Here is an 18,252-nt window from a genome sequence, read left to right as displayed (position 1 = left end):
ACTACACATCCACGAACACCGACGCAACGCTCACACCGTCAAGCAACTGCAAATCAAAGCAAGCCGAGCACTCGGCCTCGTCAAGAAGATTGCCAACAGGCACGCCGGCATGAAGGAACGCAGCACACTCAGGCTGGTCCAGTCGTTCGTCATAAGCCACCTGGCGTACGTAGCCGCCTTTCACAACTGGACCACGGCCGAACGCAATAAGCTCGACGCTCTCATGCGCCGGGCATACAAAGCTGCGCTGGGCTTATACACCCACACAAATACACAGAACATGCTCGACTTAGGCTTGCACAACACGCTGAGCGAGATCATAGAGGCGCAAGCAACGGCGCAGATAGCCAGACTGGAAACCACGCGCACGGGCAGGGCCATCCTTGTCGCCGTAGGACACGAAACGAGGCTGCGGGAGAGCAAGAGACGGCTCCCGCTGGCGCGCGAGGCCCGCGACAGCATCCGCGTCGCACCGATCCCACGGCACATGGATCCAACAGAGAACCATGAGCGTCGCCTGGCCAGGACTCGCACCCTGGCAGAGACGTACGACGACGACGCCGGCGCCATGTACGTCGACGTGGCCCGATACCCCGACAACCGCCGACGTGCCTACACGGCGGCGGTCGTGCAAGCAACCACCGGCAGAGTCATCGCGGCGTGCAGCGTGCGTGTCGAGACGGCCACGGAGGCGGAGGAAACGGCCATAGCGCTGGCGGCAACCGCCAGAGGATGCACGACGGTGCTAAGCGACTCGAGGGAGGCAATCGCCAATTTCGCAAGGAACCAAGTGTGTGCGAACGCAGTGAGGGTGTGCGGAGCCCTGGACTCGCGGACGCCGATAACCTTACGATGGTTCCCGGCCCACATGGGCAGCGTGGGACCCGTTCGCAACCGCAGCGAGGACGCGGACAGGGCGGCGAGGGCGCTAACCGGACGCCCCGTCGGCCCGCGCGCCGCGTCACCTCGTGCGGCCAAGGAAAACAACGACAACGCAGAAGACGAGGGGGTGGAAGAACAGGAGCCCGCCCCGATCACAACGTACGGAGGGGTCCTGGAGTGGCACAGGGAGCAACGTAAACGCTGCCCTGCGCCGCACCCGGACCTCACCCGGCAGGAGGCGGCGCTCCTCCAACTCCAAGTGGGAGCGACGTGGACCCCGGTGTGGGCCGTGCATGTCACGCCCGAACGATTCATCACGGACCATTGCGCGGTGTGCGGGGCCGCGAGGGCGACCATGACCCACATGATGTCGGAGTGCAACGACGCGGAAGCGGAAACGAACATACTACCGCCCCATCTCGCGCGTGCGGTGCGCGAGACGGACAAGGACGCTCAGAAAGCCGCCGCGCAGTTTGCGCTGGCGGCGATCACACGCCAGCAGTCGCGGCCGGCACCCTCCTCCTAGCGAGGGAGTGAGAGCCACCGTGACCTTTTAGCCGGCAAACAAAAATGTTGCCCCCCCCCCCCTTTAGCGCTATTTCTTAATCCACGCGCGTGCCGCGCAGCACGTCCTGTTTTAAACACTGTTTTCAGAGTGGCGGCCAGGGCGCAGCCATGTTGGACGATGTGACGTCACTCGCCATTTCTAGCCTTTTCGGGCGCGTTTCTCGCCGTGGTCTTCAATGGGCCGGGGTGCATCGGCGAGCGCCGCGGCGGCTTTATGGGCGAGTTGTGCAGATATTGTGGAGTGTCAGTGTAAATGAGGATTTATCAGACGCGTAGATATTGTGTGCTATCTACAGAGACTAGTTATACCGAAAAATGGCCCATAAAACTTCTTAAAGCGCTGTTCTGACTGGCGCCCGTCGTTGAAACCCTGTTCACGCGTTTCACAGCTGTTTGTCTTCATTTTTATTTATTTATTTATTTATTTCTACGTACGCAGAAACCATGTATATCACGGGTGGACACCTGTGGCCCGCGGGCCGCACGCGAGAAAGTATTATGCGGCCCTCGACTCGTCGTCAGAACCCCGCTACCCTTGTCACTCCTGAAGGCTGACATGGCAATCCTGACCTGGAATGGGGTTAGACAGGAACAAAGCAAGAGCGCATCCAGTTGGCATTGCTCCCCATCTACACACTTAGCCAGATAACGTCTTCACTTCCTTTCTTTGCGCCTGTCCTAAAAAAGCCCCGCCTCTCCCGCCCCTGTGTGCCGTCCGGCCCGTGCCGTGTTGTCTTCATGCATGCAACTCGGCCTTCCAGCTCAAAAGGTTGCCGACCCCTGGCATGAATGAAACAGCCTTGGGCTGCTCGTTGCCTCACGTTTACCTCATGAGCGTGTACGGATTCGTTCGCACACCCATTCTTGACGAACTTGGAAATAACGTGGAAGCTGCGGCCTCCGGCGCAAGGCAACTGCCTCTCTGGTTGCGCCAACGTATACATGAAACAGGCCTGCAGTGCGACGAAACACATGCAATGCTTACCCCAGCCAGGTTTCAGCGCTCGCCGCGTTTTGAAGGTTGGGTTAGCGGCAGCGCCAAACGGCGGGGAACCGGGCACGCCGGCGTTGCGATGAAAGGCCCTTGGTGCGCTTTAGGTGGCGCGAGACCAGACATTCTACGCCCTGGCAAAGCCGATATGCACTTTCGAAGACCAGTTTAGAATCTGGGACTCACCGCTCCAATCGGCTAGGTTAAACAGCCAGGCCGACTCGTTTAGTGGCCACCACCCGCACGCAACACGCGTAAACACGACAGGAGGCGTGCTTTAGAACAAGCGTGCCGAGGCAGGTTGGTGTGGATTACACTACACTTGCCAGCAGCTTTCCGTGACAGTCTGAAAAAGTCACCCTTGCCGCTGTTATTGAAACAAAAGTGCTCTGTTTGAGAATAGCGATTCAGCGACGCCTGGTCTCCGTGTCGCGCTCACTGTGCGGTAGGCGGTGCATTGCGAAAGGCCGCACACACAGACGGTCTTTGTGCAGTTGCGGCCAGTGAGACTGGCATAGCGATTCGTCCCACGCCTCGAGCCCCTATCGCAGCTGGTACATCCGTCTACGGCGTAGGTTTTCCCCCGTGACTTTCACATTTTCTGCCTGCGAACTTCACTGAGCACCATTGCAGCCTACGGCAGAAACCGAAAACGCCCCGTGGCCAGTCAGGGCGTGTGCGGCGCTAGTGTCACCTGTTGAAGGTCAGCCCAACTTGCAAACGGTCTATACATGCTGCAAACGGTCTATACATGCGTGCTGCAGTGTAGTCAGAGATTTCTGGTGGCTAGGATTGCAACCACCCCTACAGGTGCTGCACGGCTGATATCATCTCGATTGATTGATTGTAGGGTTTAGCGCGCCGGCACAACGCAGGCGATGAGGCTCGCCGTAGTTCAAGGCTCCGGACTAATTTTGACCATCTAAGGTAATCCTGATATCTTCGCGCAGCCTCTGACTGATCCGATCGTCCTGACCATTTATTTATTTATTTATTTATTTATTTATTTATTTATTTATTTATTTCAATACCTTCAAAGCCCAGAGGGCGTTACAGAAGGGAGTGGTCACTGGCATTATCACCAGAAAAAAACAAGAGTGAAACAAATCATTGGGAACAATCACAACAAAAACAATAGTGGGCAACAAAAATGCAAAAAGCCCACACAACAGAGTCAATAGCATAAATGCAATTGTAAGGAACAAAAGTAATTTTCGATGGCAATCTTAAATGAAGATACATCGATTATACTAGCTATTGCAGGGGGCAGGTGATTCCATTCATTAGCAGTTTTGGGAATGAAAGTGGCAAAAAATAAGTTAGTGTTGCAGTGGGGAATGTATACCTTATGGCGATGGTCAATACGCGATGACACATATGACGGCGCAAAAGAAGTTCAGTTTTGAGGTATGCGTTTGAAAAATAAATTTTATGAAAGGCTGACAAACGGGCAATTTTTCTGCGTAGGGCTAGGTTGGGAAGGTTTAAAGTTCGTTTCATAGCAGAAACACTAATGTAGTTATTGCAGTTTTTTTTAGTGTTTGCATTTAAAGTAGCTTCGACAAGGCGCTGGTGGTTTCCGTGAAGACGGTTTGGTGGACCCTTTCTGGAGAGAGCCTGCACTACAGCCCAGAGCGAGGAACGACAAACCATGATTTCGCGGTTAATTTATTTCTATGGCACACCAAAAAATATACATAAGTCTGCCCAAACCGAAGTGCTTCGCCGCCATCTCAGTGAGGCCGGCCAGCGATGGAGCTGTACATGCTGCACGTTATACATCACAACGAACAGAACTGCAAATTCGTATATGGCGCTGGGCTTTTTATTGGCAAACCAGTCGTTTCTCTTCTGCGTCTCCCATCGTTGCTGCAGAGGAGAATGATTGTCATCGCACGGGGACAGGAGATGGGGAAGGGGGGTCTCAAGGCAGCGTGTTAGGCTACTACTACGCGATCCCACACAATGCGCACTTACGCACACGAATGCGGTGCGCTATTCTAACAACTTGTTCAAAACAAACAACGCTATCATTGTAAACAACTGCTCAACCATAGAAACATTTGAAGGACACAAAATGTGAGAATATAAAGCACGCAGGTTGCGAAGAGAAAACCAAGTATACACTCGCGAGCACACCTCGTTCCTCAAGCACGCTCAGTTTTTTCTTGTTCTTAAGCATGTTTGGTCTTAAGGCGGGTAATATCTTAGAATTTTACTGTACAATTAATAGTTTAACCGTATACGCAACAATATCGTAACAGCTGGATGAATAAGGGGTCGTGTGCGGTATAACTGATCGAACATTCTCAGTTCCGCAGTGCTGCTGTAAGCATTACATACATAGATATGTGGGCATAGACATTATCACAAATAGAGTACACCATAGCTATTGTATACACTGACACTTCTTGTTTGTTTCAGCTGAAGTAACTCTAAAAATAACACACTTTTTCACGCGCATTCTCAGGTTGCAAAATGCGGTGAGATAGCGAGAGAACGATAACAGACAAGAGGCAATAATGTGTTTACAACCATACACATCTCTGGGAAAAAAAGAAGCAAACAATAAAAGTAACGGCGCTGCTTGCAACAATGAAGGCTTTGCGCGCCAACGGATCACTCAGTGCAAGAGGACATGTTCAAAGCGCGAAACGAGGAGTGCGCAAAAACTCACACCGCATTAGGACCACGCGCTGTGCAAATGTGGTGTAGGCTTTTATGTCCTCCTAGTTCGGCAGTTCAGCGCTGTCATTCAATGCGAACCAAGTACTTGACGCAAAAGCTCTACTGGGCCCAGTAAAATTGTCGTATCTTCTCGTCTGTGTGTGTCTCACGCATGTGTCACACGATAGTGTTGATATGGGAATGGAAAAGCTTGTTTAACAGCTTAAAACACTTTTATAAGACCAACAAGACTCGTTTGGTCATCGTCTTGCGTTAGGCACCTAACAAATTACTGACCCCAAAATTATAGTCTTCACTTAACACATTTTTCAGGATGGCAGCTTTGGCAAGTGAAATCTTTGACAGTTTTGGAAATATAATACTGGGCTACAGAATCACACTGAAGAAACAAAAAACACGGCAATGCCATTTATTTTTCTTTCTTAGGGACGAGATAGCATCTTTGTGCAGTAAAAGTACTTAAAACACATAATTACAAAACGATTGCAGCGGCCCCACCACTTTTGTTTAGCTACTTGCAGCTGATTAAGCCCGTACCGTCAGGCTTAAGCCTGTGGCGTTTCTGAGCATTTCGCTGGAACAAAGATATATAATTACGCATATTAGAGAAATAAGGATTCGCACGTTGCCTTATGACTTAGTAAATATTTACATGGTGGATTACAGGGTTTACGTATTGCCACAAGGCAGAGAGGCATCACCAAAGCTGCGCGTTGTGCTCGCTAATATTCGCGAGAATATTGCATCAATTCCGCCTTACTGGGGTACGGCAGTCGAGTCTTGCAATCGATCACGAAACATTCAGAATTAGTCAAAATACGACGCTACAGCAACAACAACTTACTGTGCTATTTCTTTTTAGCTATCTACAACGACACCCCTCACGTCACGTGCTACAGATGTTCCAGCTTTCAGCATACGAGCTTGACATAATCATCATGTTCTGTGGTCTCCCTCTCCTTGTAATCGAACTTTTCGGCGTTCTATTTTTTTCCAATGGTAATCTCCGCGGGCATTAAATGTGCGTTTAGCTATTCACTGACGCGAAACACTAGTAAAACTGACTTTATTTTTTGAACGATAAAATTCCCGCGCGGGTGTCACTCCAAAGGTGTTTGCGGTTCTTCATTAACGTAGCTCGATCATGGAATCTCATTGCTCATCAAACGTAATTAAGGTATTTATTGTGTCATTCACTGCCCCTGAGAGTAAAACGCGCCCACCAGAAGCGGTGGCTGCAAAGCGTTGCACTCCCGCTGACCTTGGTGGCCTGAACGTACGTTCGGGTGTCCGAAAGTGACCATCGCTGGATTTACTTTTTTGTTTGAGTAACAATATTAATAATAACGACGATGGGTTTACAAACGTACAGCGTTCGAGTAAAAATCTTTAGAACTCGTTAAGCTGACTTTGTTCATGCTTGTACAGTTGTCAACCTTCGAAAGGGCATGCAGATTTCTTTGCCATGCCCGGTAGGGTTCGATTCCCGGCCGCGGCGGCCGCTTTCTGATGGAGGCTAAAAGCGAAAACGCCCGTGTGTTCCAGATTTCGGTGCACGTTAAAGACCCCTAGTAGTCAAAATTATTCCTTAGCCCTCCACTGCGGGGGGTCTCACCGCCTGTGTAACGTCGGTGCGGTAAACCTCATAATAATTACCATCATGCCCGGCCATCAGCATAGTTGTTACTTTTGCGTGCAACCAATACCACGTGGTGGTTGGGCTTAGTCGGGTTGTCACATGCGGCTAACAAGCCTCTACGTTAAAGCAAATAATAATATAAAAATGTTACATAGGGTGAGTTCTTGTTCTCGTCAGCTTGTTACCAGTTATTATCAAACGTTATCAGCATGCCAGCATGACGAAGGTTCTGTGCGTGTTGACATCCAGATGGTACTTACTTCTTCAAAAAGAAAAAAAGCCCAGCTTTCTTTGGCGTGAGATGCCTTAAGTGTAAAGACCCGTAAGGCTACAAAAGACATGTTTCAATTTGCCCCTGCAGCACATGAATGTTAAAAATCCATGCGCTTCGCGTGAAACGTGCGTTGGCCTCGCAAGAAGCGTAAAGGCGAGTGGGGCGATAGGCTTAAGTACGAAAATCGGGTAAGATGCTGGCTGATGTTTGGGCACATGTTAAGAGGCACCTACCTGAGGCCAATGAAGCGTACTCCTACCATCACCTACGAACGGCTACTGCGTGTCCACGTAAAATTTGGCGGATTTTGAGAAAAGGAAGCCTCGATGTGCCTTAAAGGAGCCATGAAGAGAAAATACAAGTTGGGTTTATTAGAAAGACTGCTTAGTCCCGATAACAATGATACCAATATCATCGCAATCTTGGAACAAATAACGGAGATATTAAAGAAAACGTGTGAAGCAGCCGCGACCCCCTAGCCAATTTCCTGCAACTTTTCAATGACGTCAATGAAACTTGTTTGTGCGATTGGCGGCCGCCTAACTGACCTGTCGCGACGACACATGACTGGACGTCTGTAATGGGGCCTCTAGTTCCATTTGACTGGATCACTTGAATGCTAACGTGCAGTTAACGCACTGAAAATTATGTTTTATTGTTGACCCGTATGACGTCATTCTTGCTCATACACGTCACTGTGGCGCAAAATTTGAAAGTTTTTAGATACTTCTTGCTTTTTTTCGTTAAAAAACATCTTTTGGGGCTGTAATGGAGCTGAGTGAGATACTGAATCCTAGTTCTTTAAAATTACACGAAGTTGTATTTTCTCTTCATGGCTCCTTTAATTTAAACAGAATAAAATGACCTGGCATATTTCACGATACTTTTCGAGAACTTAGTCGCCGAATGGCTGGCGCATGGATTAGAAGTAATATTTGATTTCAGAAAGACTTATAAAAACAGAAAATGATAAATTGTACACACAATGTCACGAGTAATGACGACTACAGCTGATAATAATAAATAATGATAATGGTACGTAGCCTAATATACTCCAATTAAACTGGGTAGGAAGATTCAGAAAACGATAATTGTTTGGATGCACGAGCTGAAAGAACTCTGCTTAGGTGCAAAACTGATAAGATACAACCCTGTGACAGCCTGGGCCGGTGCACCTTTGCGGCTTGTTTGGCGTCAGTTGAAGTGTTTCAAGACTTGTTTAACGATAAATAGCTTAATACGGGTTTACCTGTTTCCGGAGTTATATTAATTGATGCATTCTTTCGGCACGTTTAGAAAATGGTTAAACATTTCAAAGATGTTGCAGGTGATAAGTAACTATAAATGTGTGCGTGCATTACGACTGCCATGAGTAGAGCACTGACGCTGCTTTTGGATATGCAGGGAGATCTGCAGGTACAGCCGTTATGTAGGCAAGTTTTCCCATAATTCATTTCAGCGTGCCCGTAGCCTCAAATGGTGCAAATTTGTAAATAGCTTAGTGTTGATATGACAGCTGCAGATATTCGGCAGCTACAGCCGATATGTAGGAAAACTTTTCAATAAATCAACGGGCCCTGTACCACCGGTTGACACGGTGTATGTAAATTGCTTAGTTTTTATGACAACTGCGACGATATGCCTACAAGATGTACAAGTATAGAAAGCCAGGCAGAGGCTTAAAGGCGAGTAACGAGAGTGTTAGACATCACACAATCTCTATTCTAGCCATTCTTCTGTGCCTCTTCGGGTCGACATGGTGCGAATGAACCTGCGAATTTGCTGCTGCTGCGGCGACGCTCGTGTGGCGAGATGATCTATTTTCATTGCAGCGGCAAATTGACAAATGCCAAGTGGCGTTCACAGATGATGTTTGCCGTATCAAACGTCTGGAAATTTGCCGCAGTGACTGAAATAGATCGTTTTCCCACACGATAGGCGCAGCAGCGGCGAATTTGCAGGTTCATTCGCACCATTTAAAACGGGCTTTCCGCGATCAGGGAGTTCGGTTTTTCTTTCGTCGCTCCTCTCGTCCAATCTGGTGACGTCAGCTGTGACGACACACTTCTAACTACGGGTGGCACTCAATAGTCTGCGAACGCGTACATCCTGGACGCACTTTGCGGGAACAAAAACGGATTAGATATAGTAACAAATAAATTGAGTAACATTGTACATCTCACATTAGAGAGTACACGAGTTGGATTACGTACTTTAGTGCACAAGTGAAAGTTGAAGAAATTCACTTCAACGTCTCTTTAATGCGCATAGCTGACACGTCGGCAAATTCACTGGAAACACAGCCAGCGTCAGAACATCGGGACTAACATAGAGTAAATCTGTTCTTTTGATGCGGCTGCAGCTGCGGCTGAAAGCTTCAATGCCTGCACGTGCAAACGCAGATTTTTACGGACACAACAATACCATCGGTTCCATTGCCCTTGTAGCGGAGCATGTGTTAATTGATATCAAAGCTCTTTTTCAGCGTTTCGCATGCCACGCCGCGGCGAGTGGACATGGACAAACTATTGCATTTATGCAGTCCGATAATAAACATTTCACAACGACCACCTGAGCGCGTGGCAAGTAAACGGCCTCGACGCAGAACACCACTGTTGACGCGGAGCCGTTGGAGGGGACCTTTACCAGGCGTAGGCGTCCGCAGCCTGCCTCCGCCCGGGCTGCGGAGCGAACGGCGACGTCTTCAGCAGGGACGGCGCGAATGCGCTGGATCCCTTAGCTCCCTCCTGGTCATAGTCGCTCACGGCGGTGACGTCTCTATAGGCCTAAAAAAAAGGAACAAACTGTTTCAGAGAACATATACGTTTAGTACTTAAGATGCGGGATACGATAGCGCTACTTCGTCCTCGAGGGAGCATTTCGGATTGGAGCTGCTGAGTTTACCCTCCATGCTCTTCGAGCGCTGAAAGTTGGCTGAGAAAGCGAAACTAGCAGCAACGGTTTTGTACACCTTGGAACACGAAAGTAAATACTCTACGGCGCCAGCGCAGACCGGGGAAAACCAATAGGCGGTATTCAATGAAAAGTTTAGCGGGCGATTTCTCCGCTTGGCAACACTGAAAACCGCCATGTCGGTGGCCACCGTGCCCGCGCATGCGCTTTGCGCCCGCATCTCGAAGAAAAAAAAAAAAAACACCAGCGCACATCGTCTGCTGCGTTTCAGCCCGATTATCGGTAGTGGCGTCAACAGATATAATATTATTCGCACTCACATTAAGTGGTGGCGTCTACCTACCCTCGAGCTCTTCGAATCCACGGAGGATGAAACCGCGGCTGCGAACGGCGCGTATACATAAGTCCGACGCTGCATTGGGCTGCCGCCGCGGATGTCGGCGCAAGTGCACGCGCACCGCATCCACGGCTTTGTCTGGTAGGTGCCCTCTAATACGTGGTTGAGTACAAAAACCGAATAATTTGTTTGGATAAATGGTTCCCGCGTACACCGATTTAGCGCTGGCTTTCTTGTGCGCTAAATGTTTCCCACCCAGCAAAACAACTCACGTCTGACTTTATAGTGCGGTGGCTACTTGATACGCGTCTGGCGATCGGTAGATCGTACTGTGCTGCACTCAACAGCACTTGGCGTCGAGGTATTACTTTGCGTTCAGAGGGCAACAGTTTGGTAATGATGCAGTTCCTGCTGTCAAACGGACCACTGCGCTCACGTTGCCTTTGTGCCACGACCGACTCGCGCTCGCTCGTAGGTGTGCACGGAGGCTGGGGTTGAATTGCAGATAAGGCTGCCACACTCACGAGCGGAATCGTGACTTTTCGCCTAACCAACGCTATCGCGGCACAACCGACTATCGAATCACTCGCACACGCCTTGCACGGGAACCCAAGGTCACTCGCGGCCCGCGGCCTGCCTGGCCGCCATGAAGGCATGAAGGAGAAGAGGGGGTGCCTGATCTGGAGGCCGGGCGCACAACGTCGCCTCGGCAACAGACGCTTGGTCACAGATATTGCGGCGCACTCGCACGGTTGCCTGCATGCATTCCACGCTATTGAATACCGGCTATAGAGTTTCTTACAATGTACACTAGAGAGGAATCTGGCACTAGCGTCAATGCAGCTCACATCAAGGCCGTCTGTGTCGTCATGGGCCTCCATTACATCACGCGCTCACCTTAGTTTCACCATTGGCATGGATTGAAACGTTTTAGTGGCCGCAAATTTAAACAAAGTGCCGCTAAAACACGAAGAATAGTGCGCAATTATGTAAGTGGGAAATAAAACAGGCTGCTTTAAAACTAAGGAAAAGGAAGTAAAGCGTATTTCTGCCGGAACGGTTGTACCTGCTATTCTGCGGCCAAGGTGGTAGGGATAAACAATGTTAATACTTTGGGGGGAAACTCATTAGATACTTTTACTTTATTAATTTTACCATTATCTCAAATAAAATGTTGTTTGAAGAGTTTTTTTGTGTGCCTATGAAAACGTCGCCTTCGTGGTGAACCGGCGCGTGGACCGTCAGCTACAGTTAGACAAAACTTGTTGCTGAGCGAGTTGGTTCATACTTGAAGAAAAAGGAGAACGTGGCATTAAACAGTCGTGAGAGAAGACAAAATATGGACGGCCGCAGGCGCCCGTATCCGTTGTATCTGGTCTGCGTCGTCGTACGTTTGGTTTCCTTTTGTTTTTCGTCAGCTACAAATTTCGGGGCAGCATATTACCCGCTCAGTCATGTATACGTCCTTCGACTGCGGCATGACCAACGTCAGGTACGAGCACGCACTGCCTGCTGTTTCACCGAACACGGCTACAACAGAACAGGGAGGATTTCGGCTTCCTCGTAGCTCGTAGACGTGTTAATGCATAGTGAAAAAAGGAAACCCAAAAAATCGCTTATAAATTCAGTTGTCATGCCAAGCCCAAGCCAAAAGCGGGAGTCTTCCCATAAACCCCCTCGACGACATGAATTACCAGGCGCAGTTTCCTCTCTAGTATACTTACTAAGAAACTCTATGGGGAAGACCGACTGCGCAGACGCGGCGCGTGCTAAAATCGCGCGCTCTCTTGCTTTCCTCCGCCATAATATTATCGTCAGCGATAGTAATGGCACGCCTCCTCCTTTTCACACTCCAGTTGTCGCTGTTCCCGATTCCACCTGAAAGTGGGCACAAGCTTCTCGCTTCCGCCGCCGTTGTTTCCCTGTGGATTCAATTCATTCCCTCCATTCAGTGATTCAGGGCACGGTGTAGGGGCAGGTCCGGCAAGCACGCCTGATTCCCATAAAAATTCGCTCATTGAGACTAGTAATACCATCTAGTTAAAAAAGGCCAACCGTCACTGCGGCATGACCTTAAATTCCCGGAAGACCTACCCGTGTGGTTACTTCCCCTAAGCACTGGTACGAAACGGGAAAGTGGATCTTCAGCGTTTATTGGCAACGCTACTGGCTCAAGCTAAGCCGAGCACGGGGATCCAGCAGTCCGCATTCCAAACTCGTGCGCGTGTCGGCCGCAATCCCTGTGCGTACGAACGTGCCAATTCGTTGCGGGCGCCTCTATCATCATGAAGATGTTGACGGCACATTATAAATTTCCAACAAGCACCGTTAACAGATGCGAGAAAGTTTCAATTTCACGCATCGATCACACTGCTCGTTACCTCCACGCTTCCCAGCTTATCCTGACGTGTAAATAGCTATAACTATATGTCTCGTTGGTACGTAACAATATTATCCCTTCCGAGGCCTCCTTTTTTGCCTGCGCGAACAAGTGCGGATCGGTGCTCAAGTTTTATTCATGTTTTTACATCCCTTGCTTGCAGTTTATTAGCTCCAGTGACAATTATCCTTGAACACGTAGTAATGTACGCGCAAGACATGCTGCAGGATAAAGTGTAAACAGCGGCAAAAAAAGGGCAGGTGAGTCGCCGAAAAAAAAAAAAAAAAAAAAAAAGGCCGCGTATCTGCGCACTTTGCTACAAATGTCGTCGTAAGAGGGAAGTCTTCTGCCGCCTCTTCTCTCCCGCACACCTCTCCCGCTGTTCCTCTCCTGTCTCTCTCCTCCCACGACAAACACTGGGAGGTTTGTTCAAATCGATTGAATTTTACCGCGTTCCGCTGCCCGCGCGCCGTCTACTGGAACCTCTCGTTACTGTTACACTTGGGATGCCGCCTGTAGGAGCAGCTCCGCGCGCGAGGAATTTTTGAATTGTTGGCCAAAACATTGTTTTCAAAGCGTATTTTTTAATTGCTATCGCAAAATTCAAGTAGCCATGTATTTTAATTAAAAAACGCCGCAAATACCATTTAGGTAATAATGTTCTGTCTCAAGTATGCCCAAGGGTTTTTTTTTTTTTTTGCTGCGCATTGTTAGCAAGTATGAAGTGTGTTTCCAGATTTGGTGATATGAAAAAGGTTTGCCTGTATAAACGTTTTGTTTAAGAATCCATTTTAACTTTTGGCCGGGAGGCTGAATCGAGGCAGAATCGAGACAGACTGACGAAAATTTTCGCGTTGAGTAGCCCAAGAAAGGCTATCATATTGAAAATCCGGCCTCCTAAAGATGGCATAAGAAATACGTCACGAAACCAAGAAGGTTCGTTCAAGGGCGCATTGGTGTATCCCGTAACTCACAACCCAAATACTCTCGCCACCCAGATTATTTTCACTTCCTGACCCGATCAGAGATGATGAGGCATCAGATGCCGCTGTGTCACATACGCGAAGCTGGGATCCGTATATGATAATTAACTTCTGTGGTGATCTGTCAAAAAAATGCAGTTATTCTATGTCCAAAACACTGGCGTGTGCAGGGTGATAAGGGAAGGGGACCGTGGCCCATCCCAAAATTTTTGAGCTCGGGGTGGGAACGGACTCCTTCCATCATCAAAGAAGGATTACTGATATCTTTTAAGTAACCCAAGAAAGACGATAGTCTTTCTTGGACTACTTAAACGCAGAAATTTCTGTCTGTCTGTCTGTCTGTCTGTCTGTCTGTCTGTCTGTCTGTCTGTCTGTCTGTCTGTCTGTCTGTCTGTCTGTCTGTCTGTCTGTCTGTCTGTCTGTCTGTCTGTCTGTCTGTCTGTCTGTCTGTGACTCGATTCAGCCACCCGGAGAAAGTAAAATAGTAGCTGCGAATAGTCTTTATACCCATAGCCAAATGTAGACGTGTCCGGTGTCAATGTTCATATTTGTCAACATTGTTGAACAAGAACAACACATTACGGAAATATAAGGCATAAAAACAGTACATAAATGATATTAGCAGTGTTCCTTTATTAAAAAAATATGGATGCTTTATTTTTGCCATAGAAAATGAGATACTACATCAACTGCAGAAAACCGTCGCCTGCTGTTGCCCCCACTACTATAGTTCCTGGCGGCATTTAAGAAATCAAACGGCAACAGTAACGAAAGATTCCACTAGATAGGTTCCACGATCCGCTGGGAACGCTCGTGGAGTAGGGCAACGTGGTTTTAGAAATGTTGTAGTAGGGTGCCTCGATTCACGCGTGCTTCCCAGAATCCTCTGTGGGTACTATCGAAACCATCAATCCACCTTTCCATCCCGGGAATTGGGAAGAAGTCCTCTTTGTCATCAATAGCCCTCAAACAGTTGACTCTAGCGTTCTTGACAGACAAGTACGCCGGAACTGTACATGTATATACTGATGGCTCTGTGACTGCATCCCGGTCTACCGCGGCTGTGGTAATTCCAAGCCTATGCGTTACCCGAGGATTCACACTAGACCACAAGACAACTTCTACTGCCACTGAGTTGGTTGCCATACGGGAGGCGATTCGTTTTGTCTCCCGTGAATCACCTCAAGCTTGGACCCTGTTTTGTGATTCCAAGCCAGCACTCCAGGTCCTCAACGGAGTTATGAGGCAAGGATCTTATTATGCCCTTGCTGCGGAAGTACTCGAATTAAGCTCATTGACACTGCAACATGGACATTTCCTCACCATACAGTGGGTACCAGGCCATTGCGGGCTAACTGGTAACGACTGGGCTGACCAGGAAGCAAAGAAGGTTTCTGCACATGTACGTCTGCCCTTCGCAAGGACGGACACGACCGCCCTTCTGTCTACCATTCTCCGCCACACCTCGGCGAGTCACTGGTCCCACCCTGACAATCGTCATAGAAGACTACACCGCTTGCACCCCGACTGCAAGTTTCGGTTACCTCCTGGTATTCAGCGAAACTACGCCACGCTGTTTCACCGACTACGGCTTGGCGTAGCCTTTACCCGTCGCTACAAGCACCTCATTGGCTTTAGGAGTGACCCCGACTGTGAGACATGCCATGTACCAGAGACTATTTCGCATGTTCTCTGCCACTGTCCACGCTATGCGCATCCTCGAGAACAATTAGCGAGAACATTGGCCCGTTTGGATTGTCGAGTGGTGTCGGAGGAAGTGCTGCTGGGAGCTTGGCCAGACGCGAAGCGTTCCAACAAGGCATTTAAAGCTGTGCTGACATTTCTGCGCAGCAGCGGCCTCTCAGAGATATTGTAGTTGAGGCAGTATCGGTATAGGCATCTTCTATACATAGCCATTTATTTATTTCTCTGCCGTCTTCATCTCTCTCGTCCTCTATCCACGCTCTTTCCTCCCCTTTCCCTTCCCCCACACAGAATAGCTGGCCAGATATACTACCATCAGGCCGACCTTTCTGTGTTTTTTCATTTCAATAAAATTCCCCCCTCTCTCTCTCCACCGTACGACAGCGCTGTAATCTAGGCACCGGACTTGGAGCAGTAAAACGCGGTGAATTTAAATTGACTTGAGCAAACCTCTAGCGTGTCATCTTGGGAGGAACGAGACGGGAGAGGAACATCGTGAGGGGCAATCGGGAAAGAAAAGGGAGGCATTTACTTGGCAGGAGCGCCAGTTGACTATCGTCTTTTGTCAACATTTGCAACGAAAGGAGTAGATACGCGGCCATTTTTTTCTGTCGCAGGCTACTGCTAAGCTTACGCCGCTTCGATGGCTGCTGCTAACGATGGCGCGCCCGTTTGCAATATTCCTAAAGAAAAGCGAACATGAAACAAAATAAGCGGATGAAAATTTGGAGTAAGCTCACGACCTCTCAAAAGTTTTTATTTAAAAATTTTAATAATTGCATGTGTACACCTTTCGCCTCTTTCGTTGCTTTTGTGTCGTTTTCGTTCTTTGCTACATTCATGTTGTTAATTTTTTAGGGATACACACTCGAAATAAAATCCCGCGCATGCCCCTGCCCCAACAATAAACACAAGAAAACAGCTTCTTCTGTTCGGCCTTGCGCAGCGATATAAAAAAAGACCTTCCAAGGCTTGTGCCAATCGTGCACTACTGGTTCTTTCACTGTATCCTGCCCGGCTAATGTAGCACACGCTTCGTGCTACATCAGCCTAGACTGTTTCGGCGATTGTTCGTGACCCAACTCGACAAGACGAGGAAATCTCGAGAGCGCGGTTTCGGTATGGCTGAGCTCACCTCGAAGTTCTTTCTGATATGGTCGAGCTGGCAAGCACTGTCCGGACTGACGGCCTGTGCCATGATTCCTTTCGGGTTGAAGGCGGCTGCAAGAGAAGCTCGACCGAAGCCTCTTCTCATTTCCTGCGGTGCCATCTCCCCGTTCGGAATCGTTGTCTGATAGCCCCACTGGTCTGAAATGCAAAGGAGCTCGTCAGCAATACAACGTACACTGCCTTGAGGCATATTCAACAGCACGGGGAGGGAGTCGCATTGAAGGTCGCATGTACAAAGCGGTCGTAAGCTTCCATGGAATGAATGAATGAAGGCTATTTCAAAGGAAAGTTCCGAGGTCAGTTAAACGGATTCAAGTTGCTGACCTACGAGCACGCAAGCGGTCATAAACACGTAAATGAATGAATGAATGAATGAATGGATGAATGATGCGAGATACGGTTTGAACAAAGCTCAGTACGCCGTAAAATACCTTGAAAACGCAGCTTGCAAAACACGCACACTTTCTCAGGTATATATGTAAGCTGCTGCTTCAGCGAAAAGACGTCTTCGCAAAAGCGTTACCGCTCGCGGCGTCGGATTACGGGATTGAGTGGCAATTTCTCACTGTTCCTTTTGTTCCCCTGTGTACAGCGCGGCAGGCACGTACCGGGCTGGCCAGTGTTGCGTGGCGGGAGCTGTCCGCCGGCACCCCCGGCAGCGGGGAGTCCGAGGAAGCCTCCCTGGGTGACGTCCGGGTTCTGGTGCTGCTGCTGCTGCGGCTGCGGCTCGCCGATGTTCTGCTTGGAGAGCGAGCGAGCCATGGGGTTGGCGGGGACTCCGTGGGGCGCCAGGTGCGAGGTCTCCTCGACCACCAGCTGCGGCTCGTCCTCGTCCTCGCGGAAGGCCACGAAGCCCCGGTCCTTGCGGTAGTAGTTGATGAACACGAACCCCACCAGCACCAGCAAGCAGGCGAAGCCGTAGCCGCGGAAGGTGATCTGCGTGCCTGCGCGGGCAAGGAAGGCGGAGTACAGCACAAGAAAGGGACTCACGCAGCGCTGCGAACGCCCCTTTCTTGAGCTGTAGACATCCGAGCCGTGTTAAACCAACTCGCTCAAACTTTAATGAGGAAGGAGAGTTGGTCATAGTCGACAAGTGTCCGCATAGTATCGCAACTGAGGTGCTCGAATTCCCTCAGGATGGGAAGGAGGGTCCAGGTAGAGAATACTAACAGGACTTTTTAAATAAATTTGGATAGGGTCTCGAAAATTGTGCATTCCAGGAGATTAAAAACGTAGTATTTCACATTCCTGATTTATACACACCATGTCTGAGAAATAAACTTTAAGTCTTGCTCTTCCTGCAGGCGGCGACATACAAATTCACCCTAAAAAAAAAAACCCAAAAGGAGACCCCGATGGTTTGGCGATTCATTAATGTCTCCTGTGCCTGAATATGCACACGTTCTGTTATGGAAAATGTTTTCCTACAGCAAACGCAGTCGCGCACGCCAGAGGTGGCAGAAGAGATCGCCTGCTTGAGACGATGGGGACTGACCGAAGTAGTTGACGAAGATTCCTCCAATGACGGCTCCACAGCCGCGTCCCAGTCCATGGTGAAGGCCCTGCAGGACGCCCTGGGCAGACGACCTCAGGTTTGAAGGCGTCGCTTGTGTGATGTAGGAGCAGCACGCCGCCCACACGGCAGCGTGCGTCACGCCTGCATTGGCCGCAAAAGATACGGCCGCGTAAGCTCTCCCTCACGATGTGCAAATGCGTCACTTCTG

The 18,252-nt window shown here is 49.3% G+C and overlaps 1 protein-coding gene across 1 annotated transcript in view; it reads right to left on the bottom strand.

The window, feature by feature from the left end:
• Positions 1-4,092: 4,092 nt before the first annotated feature.
• Positions 4,093-18,252, bottom strand: part of Jef (major facilitator superfamily domain-containing protein 6 jef) — a 38,671-nt gene continuing 24,511 nt past the window's right edge. Inside the window, exons 5-8 of the mRNA XM_077705864.1 lie at positions 18,024-18,185; positions 17,137-17,472; positions 16,494-16,666; positions 4,093-9,827 (exon numbers count right to left, since the gene is read on the bottom strand). Coding sequence (XP_077561990.1) covers positions 9,684-9,827; positions 16,494-16,666; positions 17,137-17,472; positions 18,024-18,185 — 815 coding nt within the window. The 3' untranslated portion in view covers positions 4,093-9,683. The remainder of the gene's footprint in view (positions 9,828-16,493; positions 16,667-17,136; positions 17,473-18,023; positions 18,186-18,252) is intronic.

Source organism: Haemaphysalis longicornis, unplaced genomic scaffold (genome assembly GCF_048455015.1).
Source record: "Haemaphysalis longicornis isolate Haplotype H1 unplaced genomic scaffold, Haemaphysalis longicornis Haplotype H1 scaffold_4, whole genome shotgun sequence".
In the NCBI taxonomy this organism is placed as follows: Eukaryota; Metazoa; Arthropoda; class Arachnida; order Ixodida; family Ixodidae; genus Haemaphysalis; species Haemaphysalis longicornis.
This window is presented reverse-complemented; position numbering and strand designations above follow the sequence as displayed.